The sequence below is a fragment of the Salvelinus sp. IW2-2015 genome, unplaced genomic scaffold (assembly GCF_002910315.2).
Source record: "Salvelinus sp. IW2-2015 unplaced genomic scaffold, ASM291031v2 Un_scaffold563, whole genome shotgun sequence".
NCBI classification, from domain to species: domain Eukaryota; kingdom Metazoa; phylum Chordata; class Actinopteri; order Salmoniformes; family Salmonidae; genus Salvelinus; species Salvelinus sp. IW2-2015.
The window spans coordinates 86779-109292 of NW_019942575.1; the positions used below are offsets into that span (position 1 = coordinate 86779).

Here is a 22514-nt window from a genome sequence, read left to right on the forward strand (position 1 = left end):
TCACTCCAGTGTTAATCTGCTAAATTGTAATTATTCGATTTATTGCCTACCTCATGCCTTTTGCACACATTGTATATAGATTCTCTTTTTTTCTACCATGTTATTGACTTGTTTATTGTTTACTCCATGTGTAACTCTGTGTTGTCTGTTCACACTGCTATGCTTTATCTTGGCCAGGTCGCAGTTGCAAATGAGAACTTGTTCTCAACTAGCCTACCTGGTTAAATAAAGGTGAAATTAAAAAATTAAAAAAAATGATGTGGTCTGCCCATGCACAAGCCACAAAAGCATTGTGGCTCAATTATGCCAATGTTAGTCAGTCTCTTCTAGAAGAATCTAAGGACGAAAATCACACTCTGGCCATGTGTAACAAGGCTCTAACGCACTATACCCAAATGGATAAACTTGAGATTGCTTTACAGTGTAACTTGTGGAACACAATACTCCAACGTTTTAAGAATACAAGCAGTGCACTTCCGGCAGTCCGACTGAACCTCTCTAACGCTGTTCATTTGGTGGACTCGAGATATTTTGTTGCTGGGCTCCGGGATCAGTTTGAGAGCTTTGAGGCAAAAGGAATACTCCCAGCCTGTTGAGTGATTCACTCTCAAACGTAGGCCAAGCAAGTACCGGTAGACCCCTCAAAGGATTGAGAGGATCCAGCAACCCAGTTAGCAGACACCTGGTTTGCTATGCTAGGGGAGGTGCGGGACCCCCTTCAATTCAAGCGGAAGGTTTTTGTTGAGGAGCAACGGAAGGACCCTACCAATGCCCCTCTGATCGATACCGCATCATCGCTCAAGGAGAGTCAGGAGATAGAAGAGGGGTGTTACCTTCAGGAGGAGGTCTTGATACAGAAATGGAGGGCTCCAGACTGAACAGCATCAGAAGAGTGGAATGTAGTACATCTGATTACATCAGTAATTTCCAGTGTGTTTGTGAGGAAGGGATGCGAATCCTATGGTCGGACATCTTGGTGTGCAAAATACATGAACCAAAGTATACATGAACCAAATTTCAGGGGGATGTAGCAGCGTTTTGTCAAACATGTCATGCCTGCCAGATGGTGGGGAAACAGTTCCTGTGGTAGAGGAACCTTTTCCTCGGGTGATAGACTACGTATGACCATTAATAAATACTAAGAAGAGAAATGTGTTCTTGCTGATAATTTTGGACTTGACTACACATTTCCCAGAGGCCATCCCTCTTTGGAATATTAAAGCTAAGACTGTAGTGGAAGATTTGCTCCAATTCTTTACCTACCTCGAGCGGTCCAATCGGGTCAGGGGTCGGATTTCATGTCCAGAGTTTTTCGGGAAGTACAGAGTGAGTTGGGACTCTAACAGATAACATCTTCTGCGTACCCCCCACAGTCACAGGGGGCGATAGAGCGGTGGCATCAAAGACCCTGAAAACCATGATGAAGGCATACTGTGTGGGGTACCCAGGTACCCTTTCTGCTGTTTACAGCAGAAGGAATCCACAGGATTTAGTTTGTTTGAGATTGTGTATGTGCACGAGGTGAGAGGTCCACTTAAGATGGCAAAGGAGAGGCTGTTGTTACCAGAGACAGGAGTTGATGTTCTGCAGTATGTCTCCTCCTTCAAGGATTGGTTCTGGGCGACATATTTGTATTTATTAAGGATCCCATTAGCTGCTGACAAGGCCAGCAACATTAAGGCAGTTACAGTTATATACAATAAAAAATATTACATGACATTACATTTTATAACACTTTTCACAACACATTAAGTGTGTGCCATCAGGCCACTACTCTACTACCACATATCTACAATACAAAATCCATGTGTACATGTGTGTAGAGTGCGTGTTAGCATGTGTATGTGTGTGTCTGTGCCTGTGTGTGTGTGCCTCTTAACAGTTCTCGCCTTTCCATAAAGTATCTTTTTATCTTTTTTTTTAATCTGTGGAATAGAGTTCCATGTAGCCATGGTTCTATGTAGTAATGTGTGCCTCCCATAGTCTGTTCTGGACATGGGGATTATGAAGAGACATCTGGTGGCAGGTCTTGTGCTGTATGCAATGGTGTCCGAGCTGTGTGTTAGTAGTTTAAACAGACAGCTCGGTGCATTCAGCATGTCAATACTTCTTACAAAAACAAACGATTTGTATCCTATTCCCCGGCTGGAGGATTACATCGATCGGATTGGGAAAGCTCAGTGTGTCTCAAAGTTTTATTTGCTGAAGGGATACTGGCAGGTGTCCCTGTCAAAACATGCTAAAGAGGTGTCTGCCTTTGTGACACCAGAGGACTTGTATCGGTGTCAGGTTCTTCCGTTTGGGATGAAAAATGCCCTAGCCACATTCCAACGTTTGATGTGACGGCAGGGTTGAGCAATGTGGTCACTTACATTGACGATGTGATAGTGTACAGCGACTCATGAGCAGAGCATGTGGACCATATATGTGGATTGTTCCAGTGTTTGGAGGGGGCAGGGCTGGTGGTAAACTTACCCAAGTGTGAAATTGCACAAGCCCAAGGTGACCTTTTTGGGTCATGTGGTAGGGTTGGGGAAAGTGAAGCCAAGGGCAGCCAAGTTCCAAGCCATACTTGACTTGCCGGTGCCACAGACACGGAAGCAGGTGTTGAGAGTTTTGACAATGAGTGGGTTCTATCAGAGATTTTTACCCAACTTCGCAGCAGTGACTGAACCCCTGACAAATCTGTTGAAAAAAGGGGCTTTGACAATGACACCGGACTGATTTGTGTTGGAGGTCGCATTTGGAGGTGTGACCATCTGGACCCTGACGTTCTTCACCCAGTGGTTCTGGACCCAGGTCATCCACTCACCGTGTTGCTCATATGATGAGTAGCTGAGGCACCCGGAACCAGAGAGAGTGTTTGCTGAGTTACGTCAAAGGTTCTGGATTCTGAGAGGGAGGGTAGCTTTTCGCATTTTTCAGCTTGGTTGCACCGAATGCAGGAAGTGGTGAGGCCAGCCAGATGTGCCTAGGATGGCTGAGCTGCCTCTAGCCCGACTGCAGCGCCACAAGCCCCTATTCTATTCTACAGGCAAGGACTGCCTTGGACAGTATATTATCAAGATTGGCCGAAGAAATGAAAAGAGATGGGGCATCATCTTTAAGTGCATGACCACCTGGGCTGTACACGTGGATCTACTGACGAACATGGACTCTGATTCATTCCTACTGGCATTGAGATGCTTCATTGCTCGAAGAGGAAAGCCCTTTGAGTTCCTGTCCGATCAAGGAACAAATGTCAAGGGAAGGGAACGAGAGCTACATGAGGCCTTCATGACTCTCCACCCACAGCTCCAGGAACAGTTAGCGAATCTTCTGACTGGCTTCGCCTTCAACCAACCAAGTGCGCCACACTATGGAGGATGCTGGGAGACTGCCCTGCAAACCACCCTTTGCCAAACAGACCATCTCCAAAGAGGTGCTGGGGACTGTCCTAATCAAAATAGAAGGGATCTTGAACTCTAAGCCCTTGGGATATGTGTAGTCGGACATTGCGTAACCGGATCCAATCACTCCTAACTCTCTTCTCATAGAATGGCCAGACTCGTCACTACCACAGGTGATCTACCCAGAGTCTGACACAGCCAGGTTCTAGCCAACAATTTCTGGCACTGCTTCACATGGAACTACTTACCTGCACTTCAATGATGCCATAAGTGGCACAAGGATAAGGAAGACCGTGTAATTGGGACCGCTATGATGATTCCTAGGGCACTCTGGCAAGTTGGAACTGTCAAGTCAGTTATCCCTGGAGCAGACGGGAAAGTGAGGACAGCAGAGATCAAAGTCAAGGACAGAACCTACTTCAGGCCTGTTGCTCGATCCAGCTGCTCGCTCCTCCTCAAGAAGCTAGTGACTCATCTCATTTCCAAGACCCCAGCTTTCTTATTTTTTTTCTGAAATAAGGTTGCGGCAAAAATCATAACTTTATTAGGCAGGGCTTCGCTCGATGTTCAATGGAGGCGGAGGGGTGTCGTGGGGGACGGCATCAGCCAGAGGACCAGGAACCACCGTGTCACGTTCTGACCATAGTTTGCTTTGTATGTTTCTATGTTTTATGTCTAGGTTGTCTATTTCTGTGTTTGGTCAGGGCGTGAGCTGGGGTGGGCATTCTATGTTGTTTTTTCTATGTTTGTATTTCTGTGTGTGGCCTGGTATGGTCCTCAATCAGAGGCAGCTGTCGATCGTTGTCTCTGATTGAGAATCATACTTAGGTAGCCGGTTTTCTCACTATGGGTTGTGGGTAGTTATTTTCTGTGTCTGTGTTTCACCATACAGAACTGTTTCTGTTGTTTGTTCGTGTTTTTTTTTGTTATTTTGTTCCGTGTTCATGTTGATTTATTAAAAATCGAATTATGGACACTTACCACGTTGCACATTGGTCCGATTTTTCCTACTCCTCCCCAGACGAAGAGGAGAATCGTTACACACCGGCCTGAGAAGGGAAACATGAAAAGAGGGTGAGATCTGGTAGTTAGTGGGGAGCTGTAATCTATATGTCACCTCGTTGACCCCCCGAAGTACCTTGAAGGGCCCCACAAACCGGGGGCTCAGGTTCCGGCAGGGCAGGCAGAGTGGGAGGTTCCTGGTAGAGAGCCAGACACGATCACCAGGATGGAACATGGGAGCCTCACTGTGGTGGCGGTCCGGTCAGCCTGATCCTTTTGACAGCGGATGGTGCGCTGGAGCCTCACGTTGGCGGCGTTCCACACCTCTGCATGCCGGAAACACTCGTCCACTGCAGGGGCCTCAGTCTGGCTCGGAGTCCACGGAGCCAGGAACAGCTGAAACAGATGATTCAAATGTGAATGAATTTTTTTAAACAAATTTATACAAATACCTTGTCCATAATGTAGAGGCCTCTGGGATTTTTATTGAAGAGGTAAGGGAGTTCTATAAGGTTTTAGAGAAACCAAAATTAAATGTAGATGATACATGTGATCTGCACAACATACCAATTGTACATACCTTTGTGTGCATTCTGGTCAGTATACCTGCAGACTCAGATCAACACAAAAGTGAGCAGTTCAGTCATCTGCACCCAATGCAGCCATAGCCTTTAACATATTCTTACCTCTTTGTTGATTGATATCTATTGAATTGTGTCCATTTTCTGTTTTAGAAATAATTTTAAAAGGGAGGAAGTGTCAAACAACAATGCCATTTGTAAAAAATATTAAAATATAGATGGTATCATCATTAAACAATATAAATGTAGATCATACAAGGGAGAAACCTCACCTTACATTGAGGAGATCTTTCAATTTTTCAGTTAAGTGCATGCACCTGCTTGTCATCTCAAATTCAAATCCAGTTGAGCAGTTAGGTTCCTGCAAGAACCCCCACCAACTAAGGAGGTTCCTCGACGAACGCCACCTCCTTTGAGGTTCTTGGAATAACCTTTTGTTGGCATTTTTCAGAGCCAAGAACCCTAAGGTTCTCCGAGGAACATTTAGGATCTTAGAACCCTTGTTGGACCCCTAATTTTTAGAGCATAGAGACCCTAGACTTTGTGAGTATGTTGTAATAGTAGGTTTGTCTAGTTGATTCCGTATAACAATTTTATTACGTCATTCTATTGAAGATTAACAATAGAACGGCTGGACTTCCACTTTATGCTGATTGTTGTTCTCTTGTTTCAATTCATATTGTATTAAACTCATGTATTACACCTACTGTAACCAACAGCAGAGCAGGGAAGTGAACACGGGTGGCTGGCGTGAAAGGCAAACACCCTATACATCACGCCAATAGGGTTAGCTCAATTTGTGCGGATTCTAACGTGGCTAACATAGCAAAGATTGCTACACTGCCCCCTCCGAACAGGGAAGGCGCATCCCACTCTGATGCCAAAGTAGCAAACAGCTGGACAGGAAAGCAAACCAGGTCGCTAAAGTGAAATGCAAACACACCAGGGAATTATAACATGGCTCATATAGCGAGGATGAAGTGTTGATGTTGCCACTTTGCACCACTAGATGTCCATATGTATCAAGTTCCTCAGTCACCCTGAAAGTAAGTGGTCAGCTAAGAAAGTTTCCTTACATCCCATTTAATATAATTCAGCAATTCGTTTTGTCCAATCTTCATTTGGTGATAGCGGCAACTATCAATATGTGATAGTTTTGGGGCCTGTAATATGGATAAAATTGATTTCTCTCAAAATGGGGTTGGTCAATACAGGTAATTTACATGGGTAAAAACGGATTCTTACAATAAGAGAACTGTTTCCAAAGGGTATGTGCCGACATGTTTAGCTAAAATGTTTAATTAGGTTGTTTACCAAAGAGACCAAAAAAAAATAGATTTTGTGAGCTGTGGGTTTTTTGTCTTCAGCCTTATGTTACACCCCCCCCCCCACCCCCCATCCTAAACTAAACCACATTGCCTACACAAGCCACAGCCAGACACACACATGCATGCATGCATGCACGTGCACACCCACACACACACAAACATATGCTTACACACCCACAAAAACACACCCATGGTGTGGTGAGAAACAAAAGGCTCTCTCCCAGAATAGTGCACTGTTCTGAGAATCAGTCCCCTCCCCACACACATGGAATTCCATAGGCCGATTTAGGATGAGCCAAATATGGATATCCAGGAAACAATTTACTACATGAGCTTCTAGAGGAAAGCGACTGTAGTCAGCATGTAGGCAGACTGTACTATGTTTATAGCATAAGAATTCCACTCATATCCATCATATTACTGTGTATGACTCATATTATAAGCGTTGAATAATGTACTATCGACATTCAGAAAGAAAACAATACACTTAAAGTAAAATTGTCTGTCCAAAAATGTTGAGATGTGTATAATGCTTTTGGTATCCTCATCTTAACAACAAGTATGAATGTATAATCCACCCTATCATCTACACCGACTGAAAGGTACATTTTCACTCACTTACAACCAGTGCAGGCCAGTGATGGGAGAAATGAGGAGGACAGGCTCATGGCTGGCATGATGATCTATGTATGTTCAGTGTCTATTTACTGTATTTCTTTGAGGAAATGGAATAGTTTCACAGAAAGGAGACATGTTCTTATTTGACCTTCCGTCTTCCGTTCCAGGAGTGGGCACGCTTGTTTTTACAAGAAGCTGCCCACCCTATAGTTTAGCATCCTAAATTATATTGACTTAAGTCAGTGAGGGGGAGGAGGTAGAAGAAGAAAGACTGAATGGAGTAACTCTTGGAAGCACGCACGCATGTGTGTGTGTGTGTGTGTGTGTGTGTGTGTGTGTGTGTGTGTGTGTGTGTGTGTGTGTGTGTGTGTGTGTGTGTGTGTGTGTGTGTGTGTGTGTGTGTGTGTGTGTGTGTGTGTGTGTGTGTGTGTGGTGTGTGTGTGTGTGTGTGTGTGTGTGTGTGTGTGTGTGTGCATTCAGCATCCGACACCAATACAGTGTGATGAAGCTGAGTTGGCTGGGAGGAAGTGATGCAATCATGTTAATTGGCATTTTAATCAGTATTCAATTCATACAGTAAAGTCTACATTGATTAACACAGTACAGGAATACAACTTTATATCATTGCTACCATGAGAGCACTATAAATATTATCCGTAGAATATTACCTTTTGTGGATCACAATGATTTCCTAATATGTGATTTCTCTTAAAACACAAGGAACTTCGTGAATAAGTTGTGCAAAATATATGATCTGTTGCCAAGCTTTTACTTCTACAACAAGGAGATTTCCAGCCCGTACAGACAGTTTATGATTTATGGTAATAACAGGTGCTGCAGTGACACTCTGTGTGGTTCGTCACCGGGAAGCCATCCTTGGTGGTGACCTGAGAGGGGAGAAGGAGAGAAAGAATCAAGTGAAAGAGAGACGGTTTAAAATAAAAACATTCAGGTTCATTGGAGTTGTTGTTAAATGATACGTTTAGATGTTATGTGCGTTACACTAGGAATGTCGTCAGGTCAGATGATCAAATTTTAGGTAGTAGAGAATATCAATCCCAACTACTTTATTAGCTAAATATTGTCTTTACCCTTTCCCCTTCTTTTGCAACGCAGCATGTGGCTTCAGAGGTGATGTTCTTGGGGACCAGCATGGTTTGCTTGGACCGTAGTGGGGTTGGATAAGCTCTGGAGAAGCAGCAGCCTGTACACTGCATGATGTTGGGGAAGATTGTGTTCGGCTTCAGTGTGCATTCCTCACAGCCCACTGTGAAGATAATGACATAAATTCATTGAGAATCTATTGAATAGTCTGATTTTAAGCTTGGTGCACTATGCATCACCAATGTGTGGCTTTCTTCCTTGTAAACACACAGTTTTGGAATAAGGAGGTAATATACCAATGTATATTCTCTCTCTCTCTATAATGACAACAGAACAACTCACTGCTCATTTTGTTCCCAGAACACATAAACCATCAACAAAAACAGTTATTGAAATGTAAAACTTACTGTTTGTCTTGTCACTGGTTGGATAAGAGTCTGAGATGAATAGAAGAGCGGACATGATAATGGATAGTCCAGTTGATTTCAACAAGCACATTTTAGTGACGGGTGGCAATATCCTGAAAGGAAACATGAATCAAACCATTCAAAACCAGCATATTCATCTCAGAAGTTGAAAACTCATAAACACAAAACACAGCAGTGAAACAATACATTGGAAACACAACATAGTGAATGGGAAAAGCGTTACCTGCGTACGTTTATCTTGGTGGAAGCCTGGTCAGTGTTCAGTGTGTAGACCCTATTGTTCCCTCCATTAACTTTTATACCGCTGCCCATGTGCTCGACCGGGATTAGGTGAACCCCTCCAACCTTATCAGTGGTATCTGTGAGGCATTGGCCACTTGGCTACCTGCTCTAATCCTTTAAATGAAAAAAGGAACTGCACACGCGGTCGAAAGTCAAAACACGCTTCCATCCTTCCATCCTGACTATGGATGGAAGCTTCTAATCCCTTAAACAGGTGGGATGTTGCTCGGTAACTGCTGTTATGTCATGCAGAAGGCAAGGCAAGGTCATTGGTTCATTAGTTTAACTTATGTTCATGGTCTTTTGCTTTGTAAATCAATACATCTGAAGACATTTTTAATACTTTGAATATCTGATTCATCTTTCCATGCTGAATTATATCCCCCCAAAATAAGTAAATATGTAAGCTACACAAAAAAGTGAAATATTTCTCATTAAATAAATGGGGTTTCTTATATAAACCATGAGGACTTGTCCCTGGCCATGCCTTATTATCATCTGGGGCAGTGCTAACATGAGTGCAAGCAATGAATACGGTATATGAAATAATGCTATCCTCTCAGAGAGCCAAACAGATACACTACATGGCCAATGGTATGTGGACACCTCTTCAAATTAGTGGATTTGGCTATTTCAGCCACACCTGTTGCTGACAGGTGTATAGAATTGAGCACACTTCAATGCAATCTCCATAGACAAACATTGGCCTTACTGAAAAGCTCAGTGACTTTCAACATGGCATCATCATAAGATGCCACCTTTCCAACAAGTCAGTTCGTCAAATTTCTGCCCTGCTAGAGCTGCCCCGGTCAAATGTAAGTTCTGTTATTGTGAAGCGGAATTGTCTCGGAGCTCACAGAACAGGACCGCCAAGTGCTGAAGTGAGTAGCGCGTAAAAATCATCTGTCCTCAGTTGCAACACTCACTACCGAGTTCCAAACTGCCTCTGGACGCAACGTTAGCACAAAAACTGTTTTTTGGGAGCTTCATAAAATGGGTTTTCATGGCCGAGTGGTGTAAAGCTCGCCGCCATTGACTCTGGAGCAGTGGAAACGCGTTTTCTGGAGTGATTAGTCACGCTTCACCATCTGGCAGGACAACAGATGAATATGGGTTTGGTGAATGCCAGGAGAACGCTACCTGCCCCAATGCATAGCGCCAACTGTAAAGATTGGTGGAGGAGGAATAATGGTCTGGGGCTGTTTTTCATGGTTCCAGAGAAGGGAAATCTTAAAGCTACAGCATACAATGACATTCTAGACAATTCTGTGCTTCCAACTTTGTGGGAATAGTTTGGGGAAGGCCCTTTCCTATTTCATCATGGCAGTGCCTCCTTGCACAAAGAGAGGTCCATACAGAAATGGTTTGTTGAAATCGGTGTGGAAGAACTTGACTGGCCTGCACAGAGCCCTGACCTCAACAACTTGGAACGAATTGGAACGCCGACTGCGAGCCAGGCCTAATTGCCCAACATCAGTGCCTGACCTCACTAATGCTCTTGTGGCTGAATGGAAGCAAGACCCCGCAGCAATGTTCCAACATCTAGTTATAACTAACTTGTTATAACAACAAGGAGGACCAACTCCATATTAATGCCCATGATTTTGGAAAGAGATGTTCGACGTTCGATGTGGTGGCCATGTAGTGTATTTCCCTCAGAGATGCAGTTCAATGATATGTTTATATTCATGTAATAACATTAATGAGTCAGTGTATCCTCAATTAAATGAGAGGTATGCTAATGAATGTGTACTCTAAATTAAAGGAACACTATGCAGAAACCTGTCAGGTGGATGGATTATTTTGGCAAAGGAGAAATGCTCACTAACAGTGATGTAAACAAATGTGTGCACCCAATTTTTTGAAATACGTTTTTTGTGCATTTTCAGGGATTGTTTATTTTAGCTCATGAAACATGGGACCAACACTTTATACATGATAAGACACACACTCTACACACATGAGATGTTGTATTGTAAATATGTAAATATGTGATAGTGGAGGAGTGGCCTGAGGGAACACACTAAATGTATTGGGTAAAGTGTTATAATATGTAATGTCATGTAATATTTTAAACTGTATATAACTGTCTTAATGTTGCTGGATGCCAGATCAGTGTAAGAACAGCTACACCACAGTATCATTTAATCTCTCTGTTTACCTATGTTTTAACATTTCCCGACCTTGGTTGCATTGGAGACTAGACCCAGGCAGGTGTAACTCAATATGCATGGAGGATGGCACATGAAATCTCAGAGATTTAAAGGCTTATGGTGCAACCATGTCATGAGCCAGAACTGTTCTTCAATCCTGCACTCTTACTGTAATTGTATTTCTCCATTCAAAATGGTAATTGTATAGCCTACTGTAAAACATTAAGACTAATTGCAAAGGTGTTTTATTATTGATGTTTTCATTAACAAGACGAAAGATGAAAACCATATTGTCAACTAAATGCATTCTCAATTAAAAATATGTGGGTGAACACTGATCGCCAGTCAGTGTGAGTAAAGTAATGTTCACTTTACTTTCAATGCATTTTTCTGCAAAAGGTAGGTAAATGCAGGTGCAAAATAAAAAATGTGCATGAACAGCATTTGTGTGCATTTACCCTCCACTACACCACTGGTAACATTCTGTAAATTATCTGTTATATACTCTTCTCTAATACCGCTCTGGATAAAGGCAATCTACAATTTTCTAAGTACAAATGAAAACCGCTTTTATTCCCCCAAAATGTAAACATTTTCTATGGTATAGCATAGCATCTTTAATACATTGTTTACTTGCCGATTAACAATCAGTCCAGACATAGCCATCGAAAGCAGTCCTAGAGAAGCATTTGTGTGACGCGGTAGCTACTTGGGAAATTGTGGTTGTGGGCTCTGTTTGTGGTACAAGGTCCAGGATGCAATGAAGATCCTGTAGTAGAAAATGAAGATGAGGCCATGGAGATGTAGAAGGCCCTGAAGGTGGAGGAGATGGTGTGGCCGATGTGGTCATGCTCTTGGAATCACGTGTGGTGTGTGTGCGTTCGGTATCCGGCACCCATACACTTTCACAAAAAGTGTGGTGAAGCTGAGTTGGCTGGGAGGAAGTGAGGCGATCATGTTAATTGAGGGTTCTGGTTAGTATATAGCCCTGTCTGTCTCCTCAACTCACCACATCCACTTAATCCCGCTCTTATTGTCTCAACATTCAGTGGGATAGTAGTGCCTGGCGTTCCAAACTACTACTGTACACAGTACAAGGACCATTGGCAGAGTTGGGTTTACAGCTACAAACATCTGATTCTGGAAGAACTGGGGAAAAGGTAAAGGACCGATTTCAACACATACACAATACACAGGTTTAGCACAGAATTTATACACTAAAGTGTATATAGTTGTAGTATATAGAGTGGATATAGCTATAGTATATAAAATGTATATGAAAAATCTGCATGTGGGAAATGAATTGCACTGCCTAAGCGACTGTCTCACTTGTTTGGGTTGGCAACATTTTTATGCTTCTCTTTTAACAGCACACCTAGGACAATTATTGATGGTTTTATTCAGACGCTTGATACATGTTATTAGAAATACAAAAAATTATTCCAGTAGGCCTAATGCATCAATCCACAGTTACTAAAATCAACAATGTTAATATTCTGTGTTCATTGTAGAATGAAGATTACAATAGTGATTTTTTGCTTGGTTGGGGCGGTTTATGCCAACCCAGTAAGTACCCTTGTTTTTATTGAACAATCTTAATTTATTCACAATAAAATGTAAATGATGAGATGATATAGATTTAACACATCAGACTTTTGTGTTATTTTGTGTTCTCCTACTGTATTTGTTTCTTTTGACAGATTCTGTACAAAGTTATTTTGGAGCAGAGCGAACTGGAATCATCAAACATGGTAAGTGCTATCAAAACAAGCAATCAAAAGTATCTGCAGTTTGATTATTGTGTTGGGGTGTGGGTCTGAAAAATGCACACAAACGCAAGCCCGTTGACTGCAATCACGTTGTCAACCTCCACCGCAGTCCAAGTCAGAAAAGCTGACAGTTACGGTAGTTCATCATTCCTGTGCCAAACCTCAAGTTTAGATTGTATATCGAGGTAGAGGTCATTGCACTGTATACACCCATATTTATGCCTACAATGAGTTGTTTGGGCAATGGTGGACTTGTTAAGATTTGAAATAAGCATGATGATTGTTGATGCTGGCACACAGATTGTCATTAAATGCATTGCGGTTTTCTGCTGGCATTGTGTTTCAGAATCAAACGCAAAGGTTAAGTTCATCCGCCTCACAATCTCCGGATCAAAGTGACACTTCAGAGCTCAAGGTGGGTTGAATGGAATAATATTAAAATGTCACCAGGTGTAGAATGTAAAACATACAATTGTAAGTGTATTGGCGAAAATCAGAATAGGTCTTCATCTAACACATATCCGTTACACTTTATAATTACTTGCATGAGTAAGACATTATTTCTACTTTTTAAATATTCAAATGTACTATGCTTATTAATTGTAATACATATACATGTTTTTATAACTCTTTTCTTATAGAGCTCTGAAGAAAGTACCTCAGAGGACCAAGTAAGTTCATCTTTTAAAAAAAGGCTCATTATTTTCTGCTCAAGAGTATTGACATTACAAGCAATGCCTAAATATATCTGGGGGCGTATTCACACAGCGTTTCAAAGCAGTAGTGCTGATCTAGGATCAGGTCCCCATTGTCCATGTAACCTTATTCATTAGGATCTACAAGACAAAACTGATCATAGATCAGCATACTCTGAGACGCTTGATACGTACGCTTGATACAGACGCCCCTGTTCTCCTTAATCAAGTGGCTCTAATCTTTAATATTCAATCTGTGTTAAATTGCGTTTCAGAGTTCAGAGTCTGAGTCCGAATCATTGGAATCCAATTCAGAGGTGAGTGACAACAACAGTATTCCTACTCCAGTATTATCCTTCCAACTTGAAAAAATACTATATTAATAACTGGGTGGTTCGAGCCCTGGATGCTGATTGGCTGATAGCCGTGGTATAGCAGACCGTATATCACGAGTATGACAAAACATATATTTTTACTGCTCTAAATACATTGTTAACAAGTTTATAATAGGAATAAGACACCTCGGGGTTTATGGTACATGGCCATTATACCACGGCTAAGGGCTGTATCTAGCCATTCCGAGTCGCATCCTGCATAAGAATACCCCTTAGCCGTGTTATATTGGTCATATACCACACCCCCTCGGGTCTTATTGCTTAAGTATACTATGGTATAAATACTATAGTATTCACTGTAGTGTTTACTGTAGTATACTGTAGTATTCACAGTAAAATATAGTATAAACACTGGAGTAAAAGAAAACTGTAGTATATACTATAGTAATTAATGTAGTGTTTTTGCAGATTGTAGTATACAGTACTGTAGTATTTACTGTAGTATTTTTGTGGACTGTAGTATACTGTAGTATTTACTGTCGGGTTTTTGCGGACATTAATATAGTATTTACTATAGTGTTTTAGTTGTATTATCTTTGACATAGAAGTGGAGGCTTTCTCCTTCAGGAAACCTACTGGAGAAATACTAAAAGAACACATTTTCCATAACCTGTACGCAGGTAGGACTGGGGTCTGAACGGATAGTTCAGAGCTTCTGCTCTTTTCTATAACCTGTAGAGAACACAATATATGGTCTATACTTGGCATGTAGGTTTCTCACTTATGCGTGGCATAAATTGCTATATGGGGAGGGGAATGGGCAGAGTAAATGCAAATTAAATACTGTAGTATAAAAAGTGCAGTATTTTGCACACTGGTGTTTTTGCAGACATTACTGTAGTATTTACTACAGAGCCTTTTTTGCAGATAATACTGTAGTATTTACTATAGTATTCTACAGTATACTACAATGTTGTATAGTAAGTACCATAAATGATTGAGGGACACTACAGTGTGTAGTATAGTATTCTACAGTATCCTACAGTTTGCTATAGAATTCTATAGTAAGTATTGTAGTATTCTACCGTAAACTGTAGTATTGTATTTAATGTAGGTTGTTCTGGTTGTGCAAATACTAGGGCTGTTAGTCGATACAAAAATAAATACATTGAAAAATACCTCCTTGGTACATTTTGTTGTAATCTGTTCCCCTTCACAGTCTTCCGAGAGCCATTCTTTGGAGAGTGAGAGCCAATCACTGGAGGACAGGGTAAAGATCCTCAGATTTACATAATTTCACAGAGTGCATATCAAAACAATAAAATGAGAAAGATGCAATCAATTTACAATATGTCAGGAAAATGGCGATGGTTGCATTTACTGTATCTTCTGTTGGTTTGTTTCAACAGACTGACTCCAATGCTATTGGGGATACAAGAGACAACAGCCAAGGCAGTGAAGAAAACGTTCGAAAGGTTAGTCTTGCACTTGTCATAATATCCTGTGTCCTGTTATGTCATATACTTATAATAAGAACGCATTTTTACACAATACTAAGCCTGTCAAAATCTTAATTTGACATTTATATTTTGTCTGCACAAAGCACTTACTACATACAGTATGTGCTTACGAGTCATTTACAATCTACTAGCTCATCAGAGGAAGGCTCAAAAAATTGCCAAAGACTCCAGCCACTCAAGCCAGACTCTTGACCCTGCTACCGTCTGGCAAACGGTACCGGAGCATCGGTTCTCGGACCATAAGGCTTCGAGAAAGCTTCTACCCCCAAGCCATAAGACTGCTAAAATCACAGGAGGCTGCTTAGGGGAGTACAGCTCATAATAATGTCTGGAACGAAGTGAATGGAATGGGATCAAACACCTGGAATCCATGTGTTTGATGTATTTGATACCATTCCACTAATTCCACTCCAGCCATTGCCATGAGCCCGTGCTCCCCAATTAAGGAGCCACCAACGTCCTGTGTGTTAAATAGCCAGACTGCTAAAATAGCCAATGAATGGTACCCAAACAATCTGCACTGACTCTATCTTGCACTGACCCTACGCACACTCACTACACCATACATTGACACCATATACACACATTTAATCACACGCTCTACAATGTCACTCCCACACAAATCCCTCACACCTTCAAACATTACAGTACATACGCACACACACACACACATACATAACACTCACACACGCATACCGACACAACACAAACATACATACACGCACGCACATTCACACACACTTTTACACTCATAATTTGCTGCTGCTACTCTGTTCTTTATTTTATTATTATTATTATCTATCTGGATTCCTAGTCACTTTACCCTGCCTTCATGTACATACAGTATCGACCTCAAGTACCTCGTAGCTGTGCACATTGATCTGGTACTTGTACTCCCAGTATATACCGTGCATTCGGAAAGTATTCAGAACCCTTGACTTTTTCCACATTTTGTTAAGTTACAGCCTTATTCTAAAATGGATTATATAAAACATTTTTCTCATCAGTCTATACAAAATACCACAAGATGACAGAAATACCTTATTTACATAAGTATTCAGACCCTTTGCTATGAGACTCGAAATTGAGCTCAGGTGCATCCTGTTTCCATTGGATCATCCTTGAGATGTTTCAACCTGTGGTAAATTCAATTAACTGGACATGATTTGGAAAGTCACACACCTCTCTATGTAAGGTCCCACAGTTGACATAGCATGTCAGAGCAAAAACCAAGCCATGAGGTTGAAGGAATTGTCCGTAGAGCTCCGAGACAGGATTGTGTCGAGGCACAGATCTCGGGAAGGGTACCATAACATTTCAGCAACATTAAAGGTTCCCAAGAACACAATGGCCTCCATCATTCTTAAATGAAAGAAGTTTGGAAACACCAAGATTCTTCCTAGAGCTGGCCGCCAGGCCAAACTGAGCAATCAGGGGAGAAGGGCCTTGGTCAGAGAGGTGTACAAGAACCCGATGGTCACTCTGACAGAGCTCCAGAGTTCCTCTGTGGAGGTGGGAGAACCTTCCAGGAGGACAACCGTCTCTGCAGCACTCCACCAATCAGGCCATTATGGTAGAGTGGACAGACGGAAGTCACACTTTTAATTTTAATTTTATTAGTTTAACCTTTATTTAACTAGGCAAGTCAGTTGAGAACAAATTCTTATTTACAATGATGGCCAAACCCTAACACGGACGACGCTGGGCCAATTATGTGCTGCCCTATGGGACTCCAAATCACAGCCAGACGTGATACAGCCCAGGATCGAACCAGGGTCTGTAGTGACGCCTCTAGAGCCTTAGACCGCTGCACCTTAGACCGCTGTGCCACTCCACAGTAAGAGGCACATGACAGCCCGCTTGGAGTTTGCCAAAGGCACCTGAAGGACTCTCAGACCATGAGAAATAATATTCTCTGGTCTGATTAAACCAAGATTGAACTCTTTGGCCTGAATGCCAAGCATCACAGTAAGGATCGCTGCTGGAGACAAGACGCAGGCACAGGGAGTGAACATTTAAAAAACCACAGACAGGAACAGAATACGGACAGCGTCTGGACAGTGAAAACGGAAATGACAATAATGCTGACATGGAGATGAAACAGAGGAAAGACAGATATAGGGAAGTGGAGCTGGGGCGAAGGTTCACCTTCCAATAGGACAACAACCCTAAGCACACAGCCAAGACAACACAGGAGTGGCTTCGGGACAAGTCTCTGAATGTCCTTGAGTGATCCATCCAGAGCCCTGACTTTAATCAGATCTAGCATCTCTGGAGAGACCTGAAAATAGCTGTGCAGCAACGCTCCCATCCAACCTGACAGAGCTTGAGAGGATCTGCAGAGAAGAATGGGAGAAACTCCCCAAATACACGTGGGCCAAGCTTGTAGCGTCATACCCAAGAAGACTCGAGGCTGTAATAGCTGCCAAAGATGCTTCAACAAAGTACTGAGACTGAAGACTTATGTAAATGTGATATTTCTGTTAGTTTTTTTTATAAATTTGCAAAAAAATCTAAAAACCTCTTTTTGCTTTGTCATTATGGGGTATTGTGTGTAGATTGATGAGAGAAAAAATGTACTCAATACATTTTATAATAACACTGTAACGTAACAAAATGTGGAAAAAGTCAAGGGGTCTGAATACTTTCCGTATGCACTGTAGCTCCATTCTTGTGTATTTTATTTTATTCCACTTGTGTTAGTTACTATTTTTGAAACTCTGCATCGTTGGGAAAGGTTCGGAAGCAAGAGTTTCACTGTACAGTCATATTCGGCGCATGTGATCAACAAAGTTTGATTTGATTTAAAATGAAGGATTACCATTTTGTATGAACTGACGACAACCAACCATTATTTCACCCATCTGTGTCTTGTCCACTTCTCTAGAATTGGATCCGAGTGTTTGCCGTCCGAGTCTTGAGTGCAGAGAACAACAGCAGCTCTGAGGTCAAAGGGCAGCTGGATCTACCCACTAATCAGGGGGCAGTGAAACAGAGCACACTCTCTCCCACCGCCTTGACAACCAACCACAGCCAGCCTGGCGATACAGTTCAGAGCAGCGCAGCCTTGGCATTGGTAGAGAGCTTCCTCAAAGCCTCTGGTTCTCTCAGTGAGACCAGTGTCAGCATTGATACCAGTGACGTCAGTACTGTTAACTTTGACATAAGAGACACAAGTAACATCAATGATACCAGCGATAGTAGCGAAAGCAGTGAAAGTAGCGAGAGCAGTGACACTAGTGAGAGCAGTGATAGCAGCAATACCAGTGAAAGTAAAGAGAGTGATACCAGTGAGAGTGAGGAGAGACACCAGAGCCAAGCTACAGACTGCCAGAAGGGTGTGCACAGCACTGCCTGTGACAGTGAGGAATATTTCTTCCAAGATATAGGTGACGATGGTCGTTATCCAATGGATGATTTGCTCATGCCTGAAGAGGAGCATAGGGAGTTGAGTTTACGAAAATAATGCTAACATCCCCCATTTGACTGTATCAGGTTGGATGCATTTCAAATGAAGCAAGGGGAGGGAGTACAGTGTAGATCAAGCAATATAGTATGACATTGACTTCTATGCTTTGTTTTGATGTTGGCATGAAATAAAACGGAAAATAAATTGTTACAGAAATATAGGTTTAAGTGTTGAAGTAGATGGTTTGAAGTCATGGTTGCAAATATTTTTCCTATTCATTTGCTTTTTTCACTCATTTTCACATGAAGAGTTTAATTCCAAAACGCTATATATCCATTTTCAGAAATGTTGGTAAATTATCTTTTATTGTTTATAGAAATTATGATGGAGATGGATGTGTTTTTTCACTTTCTAATTATGGCATGGGGTTGTTCAATGACAGACATGTATTTGTTTAGAATCTATCACTTGATGGTTTCATTTCAGAGACAAATAATCGTGTTTTTTGGCAAAATGCTGTCACACCCTGATCTGTTTCACCGGTCTTTGTGCTTGTCTCCACCCCCCGCCAAGTGTCACCCATCTTCCCCATTATTCCCAGTATATTTATACCTGTGTTCTCTGTCTGTTGCCAGTTCGTTTTATCCGTCGATCCTACTAGCGGTTTTCCCCTTGCTCCTGTCTTTTCTATAGTTCCTGTTTTATAGTTTTCCCGGTTTTGACCATTCTGCCTGCCCTGAGCCTGAGCCTACCTGCCGTACTGTACGTTGTCACACCGCTGCCTGCCTTGACCCTGAGACTGTCTGCAGTTCTGTCCCTTTTGACTCTGATCTGGATTACTGACCTCTGCCTGCCCTTGACCTGTTGTTTTGCCTGCCCCTGTTCTAGTAATAAACTTTTGTTACTTTGACACTGTCTGCATCTGGGTCTTCCCTAAAACATGATAAATGCTATATATTTGCCTCAATCTCAGATAAATAGGTAGTAGTTCTAGGTTTTACACAGTCAAATATAACAAATATCTACTTTTTTTAAATAAAGAACAGTACAAATTATACATTTGTGACATCAATATATATACAGTACCAGTCAAAAGTTTGGACACCTACATATTCAACGGTTTTTCTTTATTTGTACTATTTTCTACATTGTAGAATAATAGTGAAGACATCAAAACTATGAAATAACACATAGAATCATGTAGTAACCAAAAAAGTGTTTAACGAATGAAAATATATTTTAGATTCTTCAAAGTACCCAACCTTGCCTTGATGACAGCTTTGCACACTCTTGGCATTCTCTCAAACAGCTGTGGGAACTCCTTCAAGACTGTTGCTTTTCCAACAGTCTTGAAGGAGTTCCCACATATGCTGAGCACTTGTTGCCTTTCCTTCACTCCACTGTCCAACTCTTCCCAAACCATCTCAATTGGATTGAGGTCGGGTGATTGTGGAGGCCAGGTCATCTGATGCAGCACTCCCTCACTCTCCTTCTTGGTCAAATAGCCCTTACACAGCCTGGAGGTGTGTTGGGTCATTGTCCTGTTGAAAAACAAATGATAGTCACACTAAGTGAAAACCAGATGGGATGGTGTATCGCTGCAGAATGCTGTGGTAGCCATGCTGGTTAAGTGTGCCTTGAATTCAAAATAAATCACAGACAGTGTCACCAGCAAAGCACCCCCACACCATCACACCTCCTCCTCCATGTTTCACGGTGGGAACCACACATGCAGAGACCATCCATTCACCTACTCTGCATCTCACAAAGACACAGCGGTTGGAACCAAATATCTCAAATTTGGACTCATCGGACAAAAGGACAGATTTTGACAGATCTAATGTCCATTGCTCGTGTTTCTTGGCCAAAGCAAGTCTCTTCTTATTATTGGTGTCCTTTAGTAGTCGTTTCTTTGCAGCAATTTGACCATGAAGGCCAGATTCACGCAGTCTCCTCTGAACAGTTGATGTTGAGATGTGTCTGTTACTTGAACTCCTGTGGCGGTCCTCATGAGAGCCAGCTTCATCATAGTGCTTGATGGTTTTTGCGACTGCACTTGAAGAAACTTTCAAAGTTCTTGAAATGTTCCGTATTGACTGACCTTCATGTCTTAAAGTAATGACGGACTGTCGTTTCTCTTTTCTTATTTGAGCTGTTCTTGCCATAATATGGACTTGGTATTTTACCAATTAGGGCTATCTTCTGTATACCACCCCTACCTTGTCACAACATAACTTATTGGCACAAACGCATTAAGAAGGAAAGAAATTCCACAGATGTACTTTTAACAAGGCACACCTGTTAATTTAAATGCATTCCAGGTGACTACCTCATGAAACTGGTTGAGAGAATGCCAAGAGTGCACAAAGTTGTCATCAAGGCAAAGGGTGGCTACTTTGAAGAATCTCAAATCTAAAACATATTTTGATTTGTTGAACACTTTTTTTTAGCACATGATTCCATATGTGTTATTTCATAGTTTTGATGTCTTCTCTATTATTATACAATGTAGAAAATATTTTAAAACATAAAGAAAAACCCTTGAATGAGTAGGTGTGTCCAAACTTGACTGGTACTGTATATGTGTGTTGTATTTGTATTTTGTTGTATTTTATGTATTTTACATGCAATTTTCGAATTGTATTGCACTGTAATGAGAATGGTATTGATATTATTGTGTAATTTATCTAATAATCACTGATTAAAAATACAATGAATTACCAATCCATCAGTTTTCTTGCATAAACTTAACTGCATTAAAATGTATGGAGTAAAAAGTACATTATTTTCTTTAGGAATGTAGTGAAGTCCAAGTAAAAGTTGGCAAAATAGAAATGGTAAAGTAAAGTACAGATACTCCAACAAACTACTTAAGTAGTACTTTAAAGTCGTTTTACTTTAGTACTTTACACCACTGGCCTTCGGCAATTATTCTACCCATGGCCCCCACAGTGCCTAGAAAATTGTGACGAGCTGTTACCCACTCAGATCTTACTTTCTTTAGGGCAGTGGCCTACATCGACACGGAAAATTAATTTGACATTGGTAACCGATTTTGTTACAATGGTATCATGATTTGTTACGCGTCGGTCCGTTGTTACAATATATCATTACGAACTTGAAGAGTGCACGCATGTTATTTTATGTTTTATCAATATCATGTCTCATCTGGCCGGTTAGCTCAGTTGGTTAGAGCGTCGTGCTAATAACGCGAAGGTCGCGGGTTCGATACCCGTACTGGCCATAGAATTTTGGCTAAAAGCCCAATGTAGGCTAGATAGGTTTGAGGTTGAAATGTCTTTGCCTACGGATAAACTCATTTATCACATAATGTTTAATACAACATCTGGTTTGTAAACAATTGAAATAAACACACTAGATTAGGGCTACATATATTCATTTCATGAAATTTATCGGAATTGTCATTCATTCAGGAAAATAGAGCTACCGGCAACTCATTTACATTCCATCCGATAAAAGAGTTGCTTCACGGATTTTTACCAAGGCGGATTACTCAAGCAAAGGCCGTCTGTTTAGAAAACGTCAAACCAGAATTGCATGATCTGTGGATTTACCCATGTCACAAGAGGGAGGTAACGTTAGCCTACTATGTTACCGGAAAAGTCGTACGCATGTGCAAATAGTTCAAGCAGCTGCGTTTTTTTATTTTGCTCCCGTCAAACTGTGTCAATTTAGTCCAGTGTCCTTTATTGTTAGAACATTTATTAAGGAACGAAAGCATATCATTTAGATTGTTACTGGAATGGATGATTGATCAACTCGGAAAGGAGTTGTCAATTTACCCGACGTTGTTAAAAAGTAAAGTACAAGAAAAATCCACCTATTGTGTAGGGGAAGTCCCGCTTGGAAATCCCCTGTAATTGTCGGAATTATATATTTC

At 41.4% G+C, this 22514-nt stretch overlaps 2 protein-coding genes and 1 non-coding gene across 3 annotated transcripts in view; 2 read left to right on the forward strand and 1 right to left on the reverse strand.

The window, feature by feature from the left end:
• scpp1 (secretory calcium-binding phosphoprotein 1) overlaps nucleotides 1-19521 on the forward strand; it is a 28416-nt gene extending 8895 nt beyond the window's left edge. Inside the window, exons 2-10 of the mRNA XM_024135698.2 lie at nucleotides 11935-12045; nucleotides 12397-12451; nucleotides 12586-12636; nucleotides 13001-13069; nucleotides 13296-13325; nucleotides 13625-13666; nucleotides 14904-14954; nucleotides 15094-15159; nucleotides 18092-19521. Coding sequence (XP_023991466.1) covers nucleotides 11935-12045; nucleotides 12397-12451; nucleotides 12586-12636; nucleotides 13001-13069; nucleotides 13296-13325; nucleotides 13625-13666; nucleotides 14904-14954; nucleotides 15094-15159; nucleotides 18092-18670 — 1054 coding nt within the window. The 3' untranslated portion in view covers nucleotides 18671-19521. The remainder of the gene's footprint in view (nucleotides 1-11934; nucleotides 12046-12396; nucleotides 12452-12585; nucleotides 12637-13000; nucleotides 13070-13295; nucleotides 13326-13624; nucleotides 13667-14903; nucleotides 14955-15093; nucleotides 15160-18091) is intronic.
• LOC112068548 (glycoprotein hormones alpha chain 2-like) lies at nucleotides 7455-8789 on the reverse strand. The gene is made up of 4 exons (XM_024135699.1): nucleotides 8674-8789; nucleotides 8430-8542; nucleotides 8010-8185; nucleotides 7455-7805 (listed from the first exon to the last, which is right to left on the reverse strand). The coding sequence occupies exons 1-4, from the start codon at nucleotides 8760-8762 to the stop codon at nucleotides 7728-7730; spliced, it is 456 nt and encodes a 151-aa protein (XP_023991467.1). The 5' UTR covers nucleotides 8763-8789; the 3' UTR covers nucleotides 7455-7727.
• A 2262-nt stretch (nucleotides 19522-21783) lies between the features above and the next one.
• On the forward strand, nucleotides 21784-21857 carry trnai-aau (transfer RNA isoleucine (anticodon AAU)). The gene has a single exon. It is a non-coding gene; the product is annotated as a tRNA-Ile (tRNA).
• Nucleotides 21858-22514: the final 657 nt, after the last annotated feature.

Excerpts from the sequence above, each read along its gene's own strand:
- LOC112068548 (XM_024135699.1), bottom strand. The coding sequence starts at position 8,762 with ATGGGCAGCGGTATAAAAGTTAATGGAGGGAACAATAGGGTCTACACA. Across the intron at positions 8,186-8,429 it reads AACCAGTGACAAGACAAACA|TGGGCTGTGAGGAATGCACA; the intron begins GTAAGTTTTACA and ends TTATCTTCACAG. Across the intron at positions 7,806-8,009 it reads TTGCAAAAGAAGGGGAAAGG|GTCACCACCAAGGATGGCTT; the intron begins GTAAAGACAATA and ends CTCCCCTCTCAG.